At 37.8% G+C, this 20,606-nt stretch overlaps 1 protein-coding gene across 2 annotated transcripts in view; it reads left to right on the top strand.

The window, feature by feature from the left end:
- LOC137387698 (coiled-coil domain-containing protein 97-like) overlaps window positions 1-18,636 on the top strand; it is a 36,535-nt gene extending 17,899 nt beyond the window's left edge. For both annotated transcript variants that reach the window (XM_068074186.1, XM_068074187.1), the window contains exons 2-7: window positions 11,047-11,278; window positions 12,838-13,004; window positions 13,874-13,982; window positions 14,077-14,163; window positions 15,195-15,300; window positions 17,726-18,636. In XM_068074186.1, the coding sequence (XP_067930287.1) occupies window positions 11,047-11,278; window positions 12,838-13,004; window positions 13,874-13,982; window positions 14,077-14,163; window positions 15,195-15,300; window positions 17,726-17,867 (843 nt within the window). In that variant the 3' untranslated portion in view covers window positions 17,868-18,636. The remainder of the gene's footprint in view (window positions 1-11,046; window positions 11,279-12,837; window positions 13,005-13,873; window positions 13,983-14,076; window positions 14,164-15,194; window positions 15,301-17,725) is intronic.
- The last annotated feature ends 1,970 nt before the right edge of the window (window positions 18,637-20,606 follow it).

Genomic DNA, 20,606 nt, shown 5'->3' with positions numbered 1-20,606 from the left:
ATGTACTAGCTTGGTGGTTTGAAACGCAAACAGGTTTATTCTTGCTATTATGAGTCTTTCATGACTTTCCCTCATCTTCTCATCAGCCTTCCATGCCTTTTCATGCATCTCATAACTTGCTGCATCCGAATCACCAGGCACTAGCATCTTCCTCATGTCTGTATGTACAGCTGTTCGTTCTGGGTGAGATAGAGTCCAGCATTGAGAGGTCGATCATTTCTGGTAAACCCTATGATTCCACCGTGAGACTGAGTCTCTTTTTAACTGTTTGCTCAATAGATTGATCACAAGCGGTAGAGCTGAATGGACAGTGATGTCGTGATTGATAAGTAAAATACCCCTTCTTCATAAGAGCCTCAAACACCTTGCTACGCCATACTTTCAGATTAGTCATCTCAGTATAGCATGCCATATCTAGCGTAGTTTGCGTGGTCATATGCAAAAAACCAAGGAAGGATCATACATGTAATTTATCTATAAATTGATGTCCAAATTGTAGGCTATAACACGTCGTGTAAACTGCAAAGAGATAATTTTGCTGCTCACAAAATGTGCAGACAAAAATGAAAATGTTTTCTTTTTCTCCCACCAATGTACCATCATCATGGAGTAATCATCATGAATTTGTAAAGCTATAAATATCTGATCTCACCTCTTCTGCTGTATCACATTCTTTCTGTCTCTTCTCATGTCTTTTCTCAGCTCTTTCCGTAACGAGTTTGTTACAATACTTTTTATAACAGGCATAATGACAACAAGTCTGAACTCTCATCAAAGTTCTCAATGCTTAGCACTTTTTGAGCAATTTCACATCGAATGCTCTCTTTTTCTAATATCAACCATCTGTTTGAATATTGTTTGGCTGTCTCATATTGAAATTTAGTCACTCTGACTAGGGTTTCATTCACAGACTAATCAAGACAGTGAAACAAGTGGTCTTGCTGCATCCTTGGCATGGGTTAAGGAATGCTGAGAATTGACTCACTTAATCTCCAATAAAAGCATTTATTAATTTTTGAGATTATAAAATAGTTTTCTTTGTCTGATATGTAAGGTTTTCCAACCAAACTTGGAGTTGCCCCCTCCCATTTCGAAAGTGCTTTCTATCTCAGAAATGTGCAAACACACAGGTGTAGAAATATTATAATTGAATTCAGCATAAATTTCTGACTATAAAACATCTTTGTTTGAGTAGCCCACCCTCCGAAGGAAAAGGCTGAAAGATAAGTTTATGTTCTTGCTCTACTATAATACCATAAGCTTTCTCGGTAGTTCGTTTCTGAGCCTCACCTCTTACTGCAAAAGGTCCAAACAAGTCTACACTGACAAAGGCGGTTTTTTCTTCCCTCCATATAAGTAAGATAACAAGAATATTGTTTAAGTACGCGGCAGGACCCTTTGCTAAGGCATAGTTCAAAGAGGCGCTTTTGTATGATTGGCTTGAATTGAACACTATCCTCACGGGAGGGTTTTCAGATTTTGGGTTGTTCACAGCGAGATGGCTGATGTAAAAGACTGGACTCGCCCACTTTTGAATCAGGCGAGTGTTTGCGTGCAACATTACGATGCAGCATGTCTTCAATTTGTTCATTGTATACTTGTGCCCATTTTTCATCTATGTGAAGAGTTCTTTCGCAACTCTCCAATGTTGTTAAGGCAGAATGATAGTTGTTTGGGAGTGTGTTTGGATCCTTTGTCCAAGTATACTTAGTAATCCATCTTTGGTTTACTGGATCATAATGTAAGTTATTACGAATTAGGTCCAGTTCTTGCTGTTCTTTGAAAGAATATGTGTATCCCAGAATTTGATGGACCTGCCTGTGATGGTGTTGCAGTATGATCTTTTCTGCTGGCTTCAACTTCTGAGAAGCATTCTCTAAAGATTTTAATAGCTTCTGAGGGACTTGGGTGGTCTGTACCATCTGACGGCATAAAATCAGCATTGGAAAATGTCTTTGTTGGGCGGATAGACCCCGCAGGCACGAGACCCTGAGATAATATCTGCAGGTGTCATAAACTGTGTGGATGCAGAATTACCAATCCGCCAACATCATATATACTAACACAGCGTCCGGGATGAGCTCTCATCCAGTTGTCAATAGCCCTGTTGTAATATGTCTTCATGGGGCTGAAGACTGATCGGTCAAGGGGTTGTAGACAGTGAGATGTGTGAGCTGGAAGGGTAAGCATCACAATGCCTGATTTATTTGCAAGTTCGATTGCTGGAAGGAAGACGAGAGCAATGGTTGTCCAGCAATAGAAGTATAGGGCTTTCAGTGAAGCACTTGGTATGCTAAATGAAGAAGGGCAGATACTGTTCTGCAAAGATTTCAGCATTCATCCATGCAGAAAAACTCGAGTTGCCTGTGCCACCTGACATAGGGGTCCATGACTCAAGAAAGCTGGTTTCATCTTGCCTCGTCTAAAGATGAAGAATGGAGAGATGGCAAGCACTTATGGCACATACAATTGGAGTCAGTTCACCACGTTCTTGTGATGATGTTCCTCTTACTTGTTTTTTGCCTGTGACACTACCTTGCTTGGGTTCTGCACCGTCGTCAACCCGCTCTCATCAAGGTTCCATATAGCACCAGCTTCAAACTTGTATCTGGAAGATGAAAACAAGATGCTAAAGTGTCTCAAGGAAGTCTACATTCATGTGATGAAATGCTTACAATGGCTGCCAACCTACCATAAGACATTAACACTTAAATCAGGGACATTGTTAAAACCAAGCTGTGTAATAAGAGCTAGAGACTAGAATATATGCCCGCAGTAACAGCAAAATGTTTAGCTTACTTGTCATCAAGTCCTTTCAAAGTTTAAAAAATTTCCATCATGACCGGCCGATTGAATGCTGTCTGTCTGGCAATAGATGTGGCTTCTGGTGTTCGTATTGAGAGTCCTTGTCTTTTCACAAACAAAGCGAGCCAATCCTTATCTGCATTTTTTAAGAACAAAAGCATGATTAGTGCTGCTGATTAAGCACATTTAAGTTATCGTATACCATATTATATTTTTATTATAGTGGTCAGAAATTTCTGGAAGCTTTTTGAATAATAAATGTTAGTACATATGAATTCTGTTTGATTAAACTCACCTGCAATCGCTTTCTCCTTCCATGATGATAGAACTTGGCACTGATTTCGTATGGCAAACTGATAACCCAGCTCTCTGCACTGCATCGAACTGAGTCCATAGAATCGGTTGTCCAGAGCTTTAAGGTGGTTAGCTCCAACTCCTAAGGCTTGGGATCTGTTTGGGTTTTTGCTAGCTGTGTGTAACCGACTTGGGTTTGTTTAGCTGGAATGTCAGTACCAGTAGGAGCATGCAAGCTCTTCAAATGACGATGCATAGTTGATTTAGTAAGACCATACTTTTCTGCTGCTTCTCGTAAGGACAATTTGTTCGTCTTCACATTGTTAGCTAACAATTGTAGAGTTGCAGATGATACTGATTGAAGCTGAATCTTTCTCTTGTAAATACGTGACATTTTTTCCTGCAAAAACTGAGCAGAACTTCAATAATACTTACATCCGAAAATTATTGGAGGACTGTGGAGTGTGGGGTAAGATGGAACGTCCCATCTTACCCCACACTTTTTGTTCCATCTTACCCCATCCGCCATTTTGTGACTAGTTGTCAAAATTCTAGTTGAAATCAGACAAGCAGGCCAAAATCACTGTGAAAAAGGTAAATTAGACACTCTTTTGCTCAAAATTACCAAAACTTATGCCAATCAAACAATACTTTTATGAACAAAATTCATCATAGGAGAGGTCAGGGTAATTTGTGCCGTTTGGCAGGTTTTTTCATTTTTTCGTTTTTCATTCCCACGAGTATCTGTCAAACTCATTTTGGAAGAGGTTTAATGTGTTTGCCATGATTAGATTAATTCACATGACCAAAGTCAGACAAGTTTCACAAAAATTGCTATCACGCCATTTATAAAAAATCAAGTTTGGTGGCTCATGTTACCCCCGGCATGCGGTAAATTGTGCCGTCTGTCCAATTTAAATATGATAAAATGTGCCGCTACTGAAATACACAATTGTGCCTCTCTAAAAGATTTTTTTTATTGTTTTATATGTAAACATGAACTTTATAATGAATATGATTGTCTGTACAACAATACTAACTATTTACTGCAATTAAAATACATTATTATATGATATTAGTAGGCCTACAGTAGAAAGCGGCTGTGATAGTTTACTGAATGTCATAGCCAGAAAGTTCGACGTGGAACAAGACTTTGCTTGCCGCTCTTTTTGTTCCAACAACATTAGTTGGTTGTGCTAACAGTAAAATGACTTCATTGGCATTAATTGCAGATATGTCATCTTTCTCTGGAAACTCAAAGGAAGCTGCTGGGCCTTTGACCTCTCTCATTAATTTCATTAGCAGTTCGTTATCCCCTACAGAAAGGATCTCTCCAACATAATATTTGAGAAAGCGTTTGTCAGTTGTTAATTTTTTCAGCGCATACTCCCCTGCTTTAATTGTAGCATCTGAAACCATCTCTTCTATTTGTTCTACCTCTTCATCAGGGCTATCACTATTGACAAGTTCTTTTGACAAGACTTCCTCTTCTTCCTCATAAGAGTAATTTGCTTTTCTCTTGCAAAGCTTTTTCTGTGCAGCAGGCTTTTGCTTTTGGCGTTTCTTGCTCTCCCGCCCTCTCATTTCTTCCTCCAGATGCAACTTTTCCGGCGTGTCTGTTATGATTGCACACTTAACCTTGCGTCGATTTGTCACTTTTCTAGGACCTGCCTTTGGCAGCGCAAGTATTTGGTCAGGAGTTATTCGGCTTAATAAAGTAGAAGATAATGATTCAGAAGATGGCAGTTGTTTAGCAGGTGTCTCAGGCAAAGTGATTGGTTGAGGATCCTGGAACGAGATGGATGGCAGAGGATCTGTTGTCCAAGTTGATGGCTGGTGCTCAGCTGAAGAGGTGGACATCTGTGGCTCAGCAAGCGAGATGGATGATCGATATTTAACAGACAGAATAGGTAGAACTGGTGTGTTGGTTTGCGACCCACTTTTCCCAGGTTGGGTGTGATTAGTTTCGGTTACAAATTGATCAACTAATATCGGCTGATCAGCAACACTATCAGAAATGAAATCATGATCACCAAATATGGAATATAAAGGGTAAATACTGGTGCATTTACATGCCGAGTTAATATTCTCTGCATACATACTTGTACAGAAGGCCGTTGCTCAACGGGCTGCCTGCCATTTTTTGATGGAAATATTTCGGCTGACATTGCATCTCACCCAGTCGTTCATCGCCTTATTAAGATAAATCTTTAATGGGCCAAACACACATCGATCTAAAGGCTGAAGTTTGTGGGATGTGTGTGGAGGAAGTGTTAGCAAATGTATTCCTGAGTTCCTGCATACCTCGATGGCCTGAAGGCAAACATGGGAGCGGTGATTATCGAGAACTAAAAGAACAGGTTTATTTTTAGAGCAGCGGACATTCGAGATGAAGAAAGGTAGATACTCATTAGCAAAAAGTGCAGTGTTCATATAACCAGTTCTGTCTGCCACACCCTTGGTGCCTGGCACACAACCATTCATGAAATCTTGTTTCATAAACACTCTGGGAAATATGTAGAAGAGTGGAATGTGACTGACGCTCGCACTTACCGCACAACACCTAGTGATAAGTTCTCCATGTTCTCGGCTTGATGTGGAACCTACTTGCTTTTTTTCCAGTTGTTAAAACTACTTTACCCGACACCTGAACTGTCGTAATTCCAGTTTCATCTAGATTGTAAATGTCTTGGGGAGCAAACTTGAATCTAAAATTCAAAGTACACAACTAAAGTCGTTTTTAAGGATGGAAGTTTTATAAAAATTCATGAATACCAGAGAGAAAAAATCGAAATTAAATAAGGAAGTAAATTTATACCTGGACATAATGTCTGAGAGCTTTTCGAAGAAACCGGCAACAGTCACTTTGTTGATTGCAGTTTGATGAGCTAAAGATCTTGCTTCTGGCTTTCGGATTGACAGTTCCTTTGCATAAAGCCACTGAACCAGTCTAAACCTCAAAGTACAAATCAATTGTGAAAATAAATAATAGCCGAACTACCTGTTCGATAAATTTTTGTTTAAACCGATGCTTTTTCAGACAGAATTAATGGTAATTAATTGATTTTACCAGCCATGCCATCCTTAGTCCAGCTAGGTGGAGTATTAATGTTGTTAGCTTTGGCATAGTCAAAGGCTAGGATGCGACACTTTTTTCTATCAAGGCCATGGAAACACCTAACGAGTGCCTTTGTATGATTTGCCAAAGACTCTGCATCCTCACTCAAAACATTCTGTGTGTTGTTCTAGTCAAATCATAGCCTTTTTGTCCTTTTTCAAGGAATCATTTCAGCGTCATTTTATTTATCTCACACACTTCGGAGGCACTTCTAATGCTTCTGTGATTCTCTCGTGCCATGCTAGCGGCTCTGTTCAGCTCCTCATTAGTAATAGTCTCTGATTGGTTAGTTTTTGTTTCATTTGTGCGAGGCATTGTGTCATTCAGAGATGTTGTGATAACTAAAATGTTAAAGTTGTATACAATATATATTATTTAGGTACTTATAAACTCTTCAATAAATAATTTACAGGTGTAATCATATAAAACATTGATGTGGTGGCCATAGGCTTATAAGTTATACAGGATTTATTTCGTAGAACTGCAATCAAAAAAGAATGTAGACATAAAGATGGGAAAAATATAATGAGAGATGCAGCAATTACACCAAACTCAGTATTCATGAATTATTACCAAACAAAAATATTAAACAAATCTATAATAAACAAAATTACTAACCTTATTGGACTGGTAGCCTACTCCGCTAATTCAACTGTCTATCAGACACTGAGCATTTGAACTAACCACTTGGTCCAGTCCTGGACGCAATGCAAGCTAACAGCTAATCCACAAAACTGACAAGCGTCAGTCCAGCCCTAAGCTGTCAGCTATTCAAACCGCAACAATTGATGTGGCGTAAATTGAGCCATGGCTCAAATTACTCCAATTAGGTGGCTCAATTTACCCCGACCCCTCATTTTGAATAAAAATCCATGCTGAGAGAAAAATATTCTTGTAATATATTCATTCACACATGTGAATGTAAATGACACAGCACTAAAAAAGCCACAAACTTAAACACAATCATCATAATTTACTTGAGAAATATTCCAGCTCAAAAAATGAGGCTAGATTTTACTTTTGACAAGAAAGCTTAGAAAATCTAAAATATTTCAATTAGCCCACCATGAGGTTTGGAGCTGAGAAAGGAGAAACAAAATGTTTGAAAGTAAAAGGCTGATGTGTGCATGAGACGACAAATCTCAATTTGAAATATAGTTGTTAAAACCTGAGTGGCACATATTACTCCATAGCACAAATTACCCTGGCTTCCCCAACTTCTGAAAATGAAAATTTACAAAAGTAGTGCAAATTTATAAATTTTACTACAGCTTACATACCGGTAGGGCAGTAACAGAGAGAATGATATATGGACCATGCTTGTAGTAACCTTTGACCCTTAGGCAATTAAAGTCACATGATTAGTAATGCCTACATGGTAAAACAGGCCTGTCCCTTCTTTCCCCGCATCCAATTTCACCCCACTTTCCCCTGCACACTCAACAATTACACAACAGCTGTAGTAAATTGTACAGCAGGCAGTTGAAACCTGTACTCAGTAATAACCATACCACTGTCCAGCAACCTGACACAAAAATCTACTTCATTACCACTGTTGACACCACATGTATTTTATTGCCTGTTGTCTCACAATTTTTATTTTCCAGACCTAACAAAACATGCTAAAGATTACGGTTTAGCAGATGATTTTAGTCTGTTCGGCAGCAGCAGTTTCACAGCATTAAAATATGCTTGGTGACTACTAGTTTTTTTATAAGTGCTGTCTACCATTTTTACAGCGTGTAGTATTTTTGGTAGGGTTGCGCTTTACAATAGCTTTTTTGTGTATTCCTTGTTTGTTATTTACCTACCAATCATCCCTTCGAGCACGAATAAATTTCTTGAAGGAAGCATTTACGCAGGTGCTGCAGGAGCTGCAAATGTGATGTTGTTTTAAAATTAGTGAGTTTCTCAACTGTTCTCTAGCATTCCAATATTTTGTAATTCAAGCTGTTTTGTTTGCTGATCATTCACTCATCCAAGAATAAAACTGATTTCTGCGTGCGGCTCAGGTCTGCTGTTTGTTGCTTTTAATCTGTCTAAACGCATGATTTTATGTTGGCGATACCCTTTTAGATGCTTTCAAGTAAGTTTCCTTTGACAATTGGAATTGAGGAAATTTTTTCTGTCATTTTATGTTTCCAGTTTTCTTCCAGAAGTACAATGCAGAAATACAATAAGTTTTAGTATCATCAATGTTTTAACCTTTTACAAAGCCTATACTGACTAAATTAATAATATTCGCATAAATTGATAATTTATCTATATCCAGCTTTCAGCACGTATATCCATATATTTTTTGTAATGTATATTTTTATAAGCATATATTCTTATCCATGTTTAGCATTAATTTTGCAGTCATCCCAGGAATGCTCTTGAACTAATCCAGGAGAGTTTTTGCCAGCTCTGCAGTACATTTGGTGGTATTACTTTATCGATCCTGTTAAGTAGTACACGGGCCACAATCTTTCCAGCAATTGATAGGAAGGAGATTCCCCAATAGTTCTCACAATCCTAACTTGAATATAGATGTGATGTTAGCATCTTTCCAACTCTGCGGCATTTTTTCCTCTCGTATCTCAAATCAGTTCAAGTAGTGTCTTTTGTAATCGCTGACTACCATATTTCCACACCTCTGCTCAGATCCTACATCGTTCAGGTGCTCTATCTTCTTTTTCATGGTGACTGCAGCGATGACTTCTGCTTCATCAGAAAGTTCATCCGGACAGCTCATAATTGGTCTTTGTGTGATGCAATCTAAATCACACTGCTCTATCATTTTAGGGACATTTTAGAGCTGGTTGAAGTGCTCGGCTAAGCGATCCATAATCTGATTCTTATCCTGTAGGACTGTTTCTCCATCAAGTGTTTTTAGCTAGACTGCTCCTCTCTTTCCTTTCTTTTAGGGGCCATATACCTCTCTGAGATAGTGGTAGAGTTCCTTTATATCATTGCGATTAGCAGCAGGCAGCAAGCTTTTTCCTTCCATCCATATGACTTTAGTTCCCTGGTGTATTGCTGGAGTTTGTTCCTCACAGGTGAAAGTCTTGCCTTGTGTTTGAAGATAATATTGGTGATGATGAGATTATGCTCGCGGCAGAAAGCAAGTAGTATTGTAAAGGATCTGACCCCGGTAGCTAAGTCAGCTTTACTTCCTAACAAGGGGGACGCAACCTGAGCTACTGGCCTGCCTTGTCCGAGGCCTGATTGACTTGCCTGTGGCGGTCAAGTCAGTCCAAGACAAGAACTTAGTAGTCAGGCCTGCTCCGAAACCAAACCCCCGGCCTGCCTTCTGGATCTCTATCTCAGGCTAGTCCGGATCCACTAGTGGCTGGTCTTAGGACTAGATCTCTTGTGCCATGGCACACCCGATCAAGTCTAGACAAAACCATGGATCGTCTCCTAGCCTTCTAGAGTCACCCTGGCAGTTCCGTCTGATGGTTACAATGAGCCTGCTTGTGCAATCGGTGAGCCAACCAGGCAGGCGTCAATAGAATCAGTTCGTACGAGTATGTAATAGTTTTATTAGTGATAGCTTCAACACATGTGTTCACAAGTTTAAGTGATATCAAGCACAACTTGCCTACTCACTGCGCTGGCTTAAATATCCAGCGCACTATGGTCTAGCTCCGCCCATCAATCTATTTATAGCACAAAGTATGTACAGGATATAATAATATTAGTACAGGATAAACATACAATTATATAACAAAAAGGCAGTTCAGGAATACGATTACATAACAGAAAGGAAGTTCGGGAGGTTCGGGCAAGTGCTAGTGAGGATATATATATGTATATAAGTGTGCAATAATTGATGTCCCGGTCCTCCACAGTATTTCACTTCTAGAGTTACATTTTCTTGGACGTTGCTATCCGATAACTCCTTGCCAACTTTGGTGATCATAACCAAGCCTTGCATTGAAATAACTTGCTATGAGCAACATATCTGTACTAGGGAGGATTTCCATCACGCATCTCAACTGATTGTAAAACTTATCCTTGGTTTTATCAGGATGTGTCATGGTCGCTTTTTAAAAATTTAATTGCTTTCTAGATTTACCGTCTCTGTTGATTTCTCCCAGAAATTTATATTTAGCTATGATATATGCATTATATAATCATAGTTTTCACTCGAGGACTTGATTTGCTGGTGACTGAGAAAAGGCAATGCCTCATGTATTACTTATAGGTATTGTTTATAATTTATTTTTACATTCATTTTATGCTCAGATTATTATGGTCATTGTTCCATACACACAAAGAAGAGGGTGTTTGTGAACCCTGATGGTGTGTTAGTGTATGTATGTATTTATTTGTATGACCTCATGATAAAATCACTTTTTGTGCCAACATTGTGAATAAAAACTTGAAAAGTTTTAGTTGTATATGTAGATAAAATAAAGATAATTAAAAGGAGAATAAACAATGACTAAGATTTTATGAAAAAATGTTTGTTTAGAAAACATAATGAGCAGCAATACTATTTGCATGAGTTTACTCTATTATGTACAAGACTAGTATATACTTTGTTTTTGTAGATATTGTAACCACATTAAAACTCGTAAGCTCATTATTTCAAAATAATACTTTCCTGCATTATTTGAATTGCTTGAAGGCGTTCATCATTTATCATTTGAGTGCCTCAATAGAACTGCCTTGCTTTTTAGATTATTTGTGAAACTTAAAACGTACAGCGGAATGATTCACTTTAGTACAAATCACTAGTTTGAAGTAATCCCCATCATGATGTCCCTTTCTAACATTTCTGCGTTGTTCCTGTTTGCTATTTGACTGAATAATAATGGAGTATGGTTGACCATGAGTTACAGATGAGTGACTGCTCATGCCCTGACTACCCGTTTGTGCAAGCGATGCTGTCATACTTGGCTCAGACAAACTCGTACTTCGGCGGGACTCAAAGGGGCAGCACTGGTCTTACACAGACGGAAAAGGAGAACTATCTGCACAAAACTCTACACCAATCTAAAAGCACATTCATTACCAGATATGGGAGCAGACTCACTCCCGCTCATATTGACTATTTCCTCAAACACTTCGCAGGTTGGTCATGCTTTTTGGCTTTTCATCTATTTTGCAATTTTTCTTTCTATATTGTTTCAGCTTTATTGCAGTCATTAAGGATTTCTTTATGTTGAGTTTATATGAGACACCCGTGACAGTCTGCCGAATAATTATGTCATATCTACTGATATAAAGACTGTACTTTACTGTGCTTATGAAAAGCCAAATACCGTACTTTTCGAACTTTAAGCCACACCCCTATAGAAGCCACATCTGCTTTATTTTCCAAAAAACGATAAAAAAGTAGCGGCTAATAGTCCGAAAAGTACGGTAAGTACAGACACCTGTTGGTTGGCTCTTCACTCAAGTTGAACTAGAAGTTGAGAGATTAAAACAAAAAGTGCATCAATCTTATGATGTAAAGAACTATGAGCCATGATAATAATGATAATGGTTCTTTACTATACATTTTATAACAAACCATTTATAATAATATTTTATCTTACAATTAATAATTCTAAGTTCGAAACGACAATTTTCACAGTTAGTTTTAAATATGCATTTTATAACATAGGCCTACTATTAATAAATATATATATTATATAAAAACGAATGCTTCCATGATCTTTCCGGAGCTTTTTCCGAATGTTTAATTCCAATGCGCATGCTCCGCTTTGGTCGAAATTTATGTTCGAGATCCGGGACGAACAAGTCTCAAATTCTTTGGTCGAAAACCGAGTTGGCTGAGAACCGAAGCGTTTGAGAACCGAGGTTCCACTGTATATAAATCTAAGTGTTTGTTTGTCTGTTGTATGTCCAGTTTATAGTGATTGGTTAAAATATGCACACTTGCAGCGCTTGAACTATCAGAAGAAAAATAGATGTCCAGACTTACCAAAATCAACACTCGCAGTCTGATGCGCCATGTGAGATCATGTGTAATGAGTAAAAGCACAATTATTTCAAGCCATGTCAAGGGGGCTGCATGGTTTAGTAGTAGTGGGCAATAGTATGCACGGGTTCGATTCCCATGAGGCACAATGTTTTTTCTTTATGTCTAGACGGAAGGGCGGACACGGGTCTTATAGTGAAGATTTAAACTAGTTTAAATTACTCAAATTCATCGGGTAAAAATATTTAGTCAAAGGAAACTGCAGCACCTACTTCTGTTTATAAGTTGCTTTAAAATCTTAAACGAATGTGTAGCATATGAAGTGAGAAATGTTTTTCACCAATCTGTTTTGGCTATGCTTCACACTTTCAACTACTTAAAATATGCATTGGCCGGACGCACACAGGTATAAACAGCTTCATTTAAAAGATGGAATGGTACATGCTGTACATGTTGATTAAAAATGAATTTTCTGCACAAAAACATTTTTATTACCTCTGCAATGCCTGCATTCAGCTAGACTTTACAGATAAGGGAATAGTCAGGTGACAACGACTTCTTCATTTTTATTGTTGGCCTCCAGCAGTGGGTTGAGCATCTAGCAACCCAACAGCCTGCATGTTTTCTGCAGTGATACCTTAAACTATAGAAAATATCTAATGAAGCAGTTGTTCTTGAATTATCACAGGAAGTTGCTCCTTTCTAGGAGATGAGGGTTTGATGTATCAGATGAATCAAGCTGAACGAGAAAAGACGGAGGCTCGGCAGCGTGTAAAAAATAGGAGGTTCACCGCTATGAAAGAGATGATGACAAAAGGGGACTATTTTGAGGATGAGCAAATGAAACAAAGAGACCCTCTCTATTATGAACAGGTAATCAAATTTATAACCTTGACGAGACCGAATCTATTCGCTAGCATTTAGTTTTTTTAGTTCATTCAGTCTTTGTGTCGTTTCTAATCAGATCAAAAACCAAACACAAATTAGTTTCAAATGATGCAATAGTATGGTAATATATCTACGGGGTACACACATGGCAAGTTCTGTTCTTTAGTCAAGTCGTAAAGCTTTGTTACAATGTGGGTTAAACAGTTGCCGTAATCAGTTTCCAATATTCGATTAAAGACATCTTAATTGTGAATTTGGCTAGCCTAACTGACTTCATTAAACTTTCCTATTTGGCTTCATAAGCAACTAGAATTGATTCGCAGTTGCGCTATCAGGATTATAGTAGATATTAGTAGCGTCACAATCAGTAGCTAGCATCTAAAAGTTGCAAACAGAGACTTTTTGCGTATTTATAATCAATACGTGTCGACCAACCTATAAGGAATGATAGTTTTAATAGAAAACTAATATTGTTCATAAAATTGTTGCATGTCTGCTAGGCAGTAAATAAATGTAGATTTACAACTGTTTGAGTTGGGAACTGAAGGAACTTAGCGAGGTGTATTTCTCAGAAACCTGCATCAAAAGTTCGTGTGTGATTTTTTACCTAGCAATAGTTGTTACAGTTAGCGTGAATCATGGTTTATCTTTTAATTTTCAGTTTTTTTTGTATCAGGTGAGTCATGGTTGGAAAATCACTATGAAAGAGATCGGATCAAAACTCAAAGGGATTAAAACATTGCAAATTGCACTATCACTAGCATTATCATATTTGGGAGTTGTCGCGGCATGAATATAACTTTCCTGTAACAGAATAATATTCTGCCAAAGTTAACTCGAGCTACGCTTTCTAGATGGTCGGGAAGTACCTGACTGATGAGGAAATACAGGCTCAATCTGATGGTTTGTTGCGCCAGCATACGGGATTCTCAACTATTCTCCTAGAGCATATGGATTCTAAAGGTTGTTGCTATTTGGTTTGCATCTGTGTTGTCTCTCTTATGCTGCGCATCAATCAATAGGCAATCCTGTAATGCGTATGTTGTCCTTTCTACAGACGCTGAGGAGAAGTACCTGCGACAGGTGTCACGAGAAGAAGAGCAGCTAGAAGAGAGCGAGGAGGAAGAAGAGACTGAAGCAGAAGGTTTGTGGCTATTTGATTAACCTTTAATTTTGTGTCTGTTGAAATTCCGTTTGATGCATTAGTTAGTCAAGTATAGGTGCGGGTAAATTCAGCATCGCCACTTTCACTCATTGAGTGGAAATCTCAAACAACCTTTGGAAATTCTGTTTATTAGCTTTTGTATGTTTAGAATTCCAATGAGTCTGTGATTAGATTATTTGTAGCTGCGTTACACTTGCCAATCTACAAGTTATTATAAAGAAAATGGGCTCTTGTTATCTTTTTAATAAAGTTGATGAGTTATCCTCTCTTTACCACTGATGATCTGTTTAACCCTCTGTCACTGATTACTAGCATCTTTCTGTTAACAGTATTCCAGGAGATCAGAATCTTTGCTCCAGTTATTAAGATTGATTACTGCAGCCTATAGATTAGTTTACTAGGTTTCTGTGGCTAGTTTTGGAATCTTACGCTTACCAAATTCATGGTCCTTGCAAGCTTAGCTCCAGAGGTTGTACGAAATTTGTAAGACATTCAATTTATTATCTCTACATGTTGTGTTGTGTGCAGAAAACTGATATATTTCAATAATATGCAATGTATGTAGGAGTAAGCTAATATACTTTAACAATATGTGAGCAGAAATGAAGTAGTGCGTTTTAACATGTTCCTTTGACACATTGCGTGTTATGCTTTTGGAATAATTTGGATTTGTATTTTAATAATGTTTTGTTGTATGAGTAGAAACATACCCTATGTTACACTATGTTTTGTCAGTAGCAGTTATGTTACACATGTTACACTAGTACACTATGTTGTGTGTAGCAGTTATGTTACACATGTCATACTAGTACACTATGTTGTGTGTAGCAGTTATGTTACACATGTCATACTAGTACACTATGTTGTGTGTAGCAGTTATGTTACACATGTCATACTAGTACACTATGTTGTGTGTAGCAGTTATGTTACACATGTCATACTAGTACACTATGTTGTGTCTGTAGCAGTGAATACCCATGTTTACTACTTAAATTGACTTGTGTGTTCAGAAGAGGATCCTATGTCAGCGGAGGATCGGACTGCACTGAGAGAAGAGTTCCTACATACAATGCAGGAGCGGTTTCTTTCTGGTCTGGACAAAGACTTTGACTATGAGTGAGTTTAAACCTGTCCTCTTTTGTCAGCATAGATATCTACATAGATGTCTACATAGATATCTACATAGATGTCTACATAGATATCTACATAGATGTCTACATAGATATCTACATAGATGTCTACATATATGTCTACTTAGATGTCTACTTAGATGTTTACATAGATGTCTACTTAGATGTCTACATAGATGTCTACGTAGAGGTCTACGTAGACATCTACGTAGACATCTACGTAGATGTCTACGTAGATGTCTACGTAGATATCTACATAGATATCTACATAGATGTCTACATAGATATCTACATAGATATTTACATAGATGTTTACACAGATGTCTACATATATGTCTACTTATATGTCTACTTAGATGTCTACATAGATGTCTACATAGATGTCTACATAGATGTCTACATAGATGTCTACATAGATATCTACATAGATGTCTATATAGATGTCTACATAGATGTCTACATAGATGTCTTCATAGATGTCTACATAGATGTCTACTTAGATGTCTATATAGATGTCTACATAGATGTCTACACAGATATCTACACAGATGTCTACGTAGATGTCTACGTAGATGTCTACGTAGATGTCTACGCAGATGTCTACATAGATGTCTACATAGATGTTGGACGGAGATAGTTTTTAGAGTCCAACACAAGTGAGTGATTACTGCTCATTTTGTGATTTTTCGCTCATTTTTCAGTCCTGATTGTGGAATCAGGTCAGAACAGAAGTAAATCCAATTTTGAGTATTGTATTATTCCACTAAACAGCCCTGCTAATCTGAGCAGGAAGCCAATACGCAAACAAAACACGGCTGTTACCGGCTAGACCAAAAAACGCTGATCTCTTGGAATCACACAATTACTGAGTTTTCATGCTTTGAATGGATTTGGAGTTTCTTCCACTCTGAATCAACATAATGGTAAAATCGTAATGGATTTAAGGCCGTTTCGTTTCGCAAAAGTTGTGTAAAGGCATTTGCAGTGAGACTACATATCGACATCACAGAAACGCTCACTGCCGATAGATTCAAATCGATAATCGATAATACACAGTTAAACTCTCAAGAGAAGGTAAAACAATTCAGCGCATTCCATAACACTACCACGCAGGTACATTATAACTGCTATTGCCATTGATAGATTGTTCAAGTGACAAGGATGAGATAAATACCTATTTATTTATTCTATTACCTTATTAAATAACTGAACCTATCGATTGTATAGATTCTCACAGCACCGATGCCTACCTCTTCCTAGGTATGGGAAAATTTTGTTGACTAAAAGCGATTGTTGTTCATGCGATGTTTGAAGTAATAATTATATAGCAGGTAGTAAATTCTGTTACTGTTTCGTAATATAGATGGATATTAATATTATTAACAATAAAAAAATTCAGATCAGGTATTCTGGCTGAGGTCATGCAATAAGTATACAAAGCGTGAATAGAAAAGAGACCTTGTCCCGAAAGTGAATATGTTTTAACAATCACGGTTTTGAGGAGTACATCGCTAGTTTCGGAAAATGGGTAAGGTGCAAACCCGAATCATTGTGTGGATCATGTGGGAATGCATTTGGTACAAGTGAAAGCAATAGCTGTAGCGTTATGAGAAAGTTCAATAACCCTATTTATACATGGCCAGTTCATGTTGATGTTATAAAGCGATGATGTTATAAAGCGATGATGTTATGAAGCGATGATGTTATAAAGCGATGATGTTATAAAGCGATGATGTTATAAAGCGATGATGTTATAAAGCGATGATGTTATAAAGCGATGATGTTATACAGCGATGATGTTATACAGCGATGATGTTATAAAGCGATGATGTTATAAAGCGATAATTTTATACTGCGATGATGTTATAAAGCGATGATGTTATACTGCGATGATGTTATGCAGCGATGATTTTATAAAGCGATGAGGTACATGAATCTGATTTTACTTGGGATTAAATGATGATAAATGAAAACATATTGAGCTGTCCTTTGAGATTGCAATTTCATATGGAACCTACCAGGTACCAAGAAGATACCATTTACTGGTTTTTTCAACGGAACTCTTAGCAGTTATAGTGTCTCTGTTTGATAGAGTACTTTCAGGTTGATTTCAATTTTTTGTCGATCCTAGCATTGTTAGTCGGCGAGAAATTGGATAGACGAGATATCAAACAACATGAATTCCATATTATTTGCCAATGTCTTGTCTACACTAGTAAAAATCATCAGTGTCGCTTCAGGGCAGCTAATTTGGCACACTAGTAAACACTGGCTAGTGTCTTGTTGAAAGGCTAATGGGAACTGCTCCTTTCCGTCACTAGTGGCTCACTTTTCAGCCTTTCATCGCTCTATTGTAAAAATGTTAATCATATATTCGTTTGTCATTTTTCACAATTACCTCTGTCATACAGGTCGATAGACAATGATGAGCGGTATGATGATACGATACAGGAAGGGAGGGACGCTGAAGAGAGATACTTTGATGCATCGGATGAGTCTGTCACCGAAGAGAAGGAACCTTCACAACTGGCTGCAGATGAGTATGATTATTGACCTGCTGAACACAAGTCTGCGGTTTTGGAGAGGATCAGCGTGTTTGAGGTTGGAAATTCCTCCGCTTTCTACGTTAGAGTCTGTTTGTGCCAAGGTGTTCCTTTTCAACCAAGGTTCGCGCTGGCTGTATATCTTTTAACATCATAGTAGAAGGCGATGCATAACCTATTTGGTTTATTTTGAACATTAAAGCTGTTGATTATTTGGTGAAGCGCTTGACTCTTTTTGTTGGCATTCCTTTTGCATTTTTCTACTGATATTTTAATGAACAATTCTAATTGCAGTTATTTTAGCTTGGCTCTATACATTGTTAACACATCGTAAAAAGAGACAATGTGTTTGGTACCTGCCAAAATCTTTGATTTTGGTATCTAGTTGGCTGAATGGTCTAGACACTGTGTTATGTGCTGGAACATTATTATACAATGGTCAGATACTGCTGCTCTGACAACTACATGACCAACATTTGTGTATTTTCACCCTTCTTGTTGTTCATGTTTTTTTCTTTTGTTTTTATTATGAAAGGTCTCAGTATGTTTTATTCCATTTAGTTTCTACGCTGATTAGTAGTGTTAGTCAGTAGTAGTGTTTATAGTCATGTCATCATTTGCTGGACGGCGTTGGCCGAAAATTTAATTCATTTTTTATTCTTGGTTCTGAACGCCTTATATAAATTTGATATAATATTACAGCTTCTGTGATGAGATGTGGCTGTTTGCGACTCACTTTATTATTGCAAAACAATTCTTTTGAAGAATAAAACTAAGCTCAGTCCAAATGTTTTCTTTTCTGCTTTTACATTCACTTTACGTAAGTTAACCTGTGACAGTGGGTTGTGAAATTACAAACAAATGCTCTTTTTATGATGCGCTTGACCTGTCGGCTAAAGTATTGCTGTCGCTTGTACACACCGATACCCTTCATTGCGCAAGATGCAACGTTTTTGTTAGCAAACACTGGATTGCTCCCAGCTTGTGGGAGCTATATATGGTGGAGATAGGTTGAATTTGGCTATTTTGTCTGGTTTAAGGAAACTAACAGGTATGTTTCACTTTATTCTCTTCTATCATCTTCCTTGAGATAAAACCTTTTGTTTTGCCTTAGGTCACTTGCCACATTTTCATGTATAAACGTTTACCTTTGCTTAGTCAGTTTTCAACTGTGTTCTATGCTTATAAATTTTGCATTTGGAAATTCTTGAACATTGTTATTGTAGCATGGATCATGTCATGGTCCTGGTTATGGTCAAGGTCAACTAAAACCAATACATGCATCCGTGGAGATATTTTAAGACATTATTTCAATTTAGAACTTCAAGTCAGGCTTTTGAAGTTCTCATAAAAGGCTTCAAAAGTAAGTCTCTCAGTATTTACCGAAAACTAATCCAAGCAACATAAACTGCCTAACCTGTTACCCAGTGAGCGCACAAGTCCTTATGGAAGGATGTTGTTCCACCATAGTCATAAGGCTGATTAAATGAGGCTACTAAATTGTACTTGTAATTGTACTCTCTAAGTAAAATGTCTTGTGTGGATGTAGGTGATCATGGTTCTACCCCACTTCCTGTAACCATGACTATTCTTGGCAGGTTTCAACAGTGGTTTGCCATTGCCTTTTGTTTAGTGTTTTTTTTGAGGCACCGTCTCTAGCCAGCTGGCTGTCGGGTCACAAAGGAGCTCCTCTGCCTTTTGTCAGGTTTTCAGTCCTTCTGGGTTTGCTAGCCACTCTCTTCATCCATGCTGGGGTGTGAATGGGGGAGCCATCAATGGCTTAAAACCACTAATGATCCTTATGCGGCTTGATCCACTGACCTATTGATCATAAGCCGGCGGCCAAACCACTTAACCACGTGTTGCTCCACGTGTTACTGATTTTTTTTACTGCTTAAATTTATTTTACGACAAACTATATTTTTCATCATTTATACTTTGTCCTAACTGATTAGTAACAAAAATAAACATTAGTAAACAACATATTCACTAAATAATACGCATAAATGTTTATAAACAGGCAGTATAGGCAAAAACCATTACAAAACTACAGTAAACTTCTTTCGATAGCTATTGAATTGATATGAAGTAGATGCCCATGTATTCCTATAAGGAGATTATAATGTATGTTGTCTCATGAGTCATAGCAAATCACCCCTGCTTTAGCGTTAAGGCCACTGACACTACAGTCTCTCTTATCTCAAGGTCCAGCAACAGCTAAAACAATCATTTGATGTAAAAATCTGCCATACATCAATCCAGCTTTTGGTTTCCACCTGGAAGGTGCACTTTCTCATGAACAAACTCATCAATAGCTTTGTGATGGCTTATCATTAGTGTCGCTGTCTTCATCAACCAAATCATCGTCATTGTTCATCTGCTTTAACACCAGATCCTCTCTGCACAATATCTCTCAATGCGAGTATGTTTGCTTGATATTAATTAGCTTCTGTCATGAGTCCTCAGGTGGCTAGGTAAGTCAATCTTTGAGAGGCATTCCTCAATTGCAGCAGCATGTTAGATCAAATGGGTCAGCTAAAGCGGAGCCACTACAAGAAATTAGCTGGGCTTTTCTAGCCTTTTCAAGCTCATCCCTGTAGCATCTTTTATGTTCCTCTAGAATCTTGGTACCCTCATAAATAGACCTCTATTCCGTTCTGTCAACGACATGATTTTCCAAAGCCTTCAATCTTATGACACAGTAAATAAGATATCACCTGAAGATGCCTTTGTAAAATTTTCTTTGACC

The sequence above is a fragment of the Watersipora subatra genome, chromosome 2, assembly GCF_963576615.1.
Source record: "Watersipora subatra chromosome 2, tzWatSuba1.1, whole genome shotgun sequence".
Lineage (NCBI taxonomy): Eukaryota > Metazoa > Bryozoa > Gymnolaemata > Cheilostomatida > Watersiporidae > Watersipora > Watersipora subatra.
This window is presented reverse-complemented; position numbering and strand designations above follow the sequence as displayed.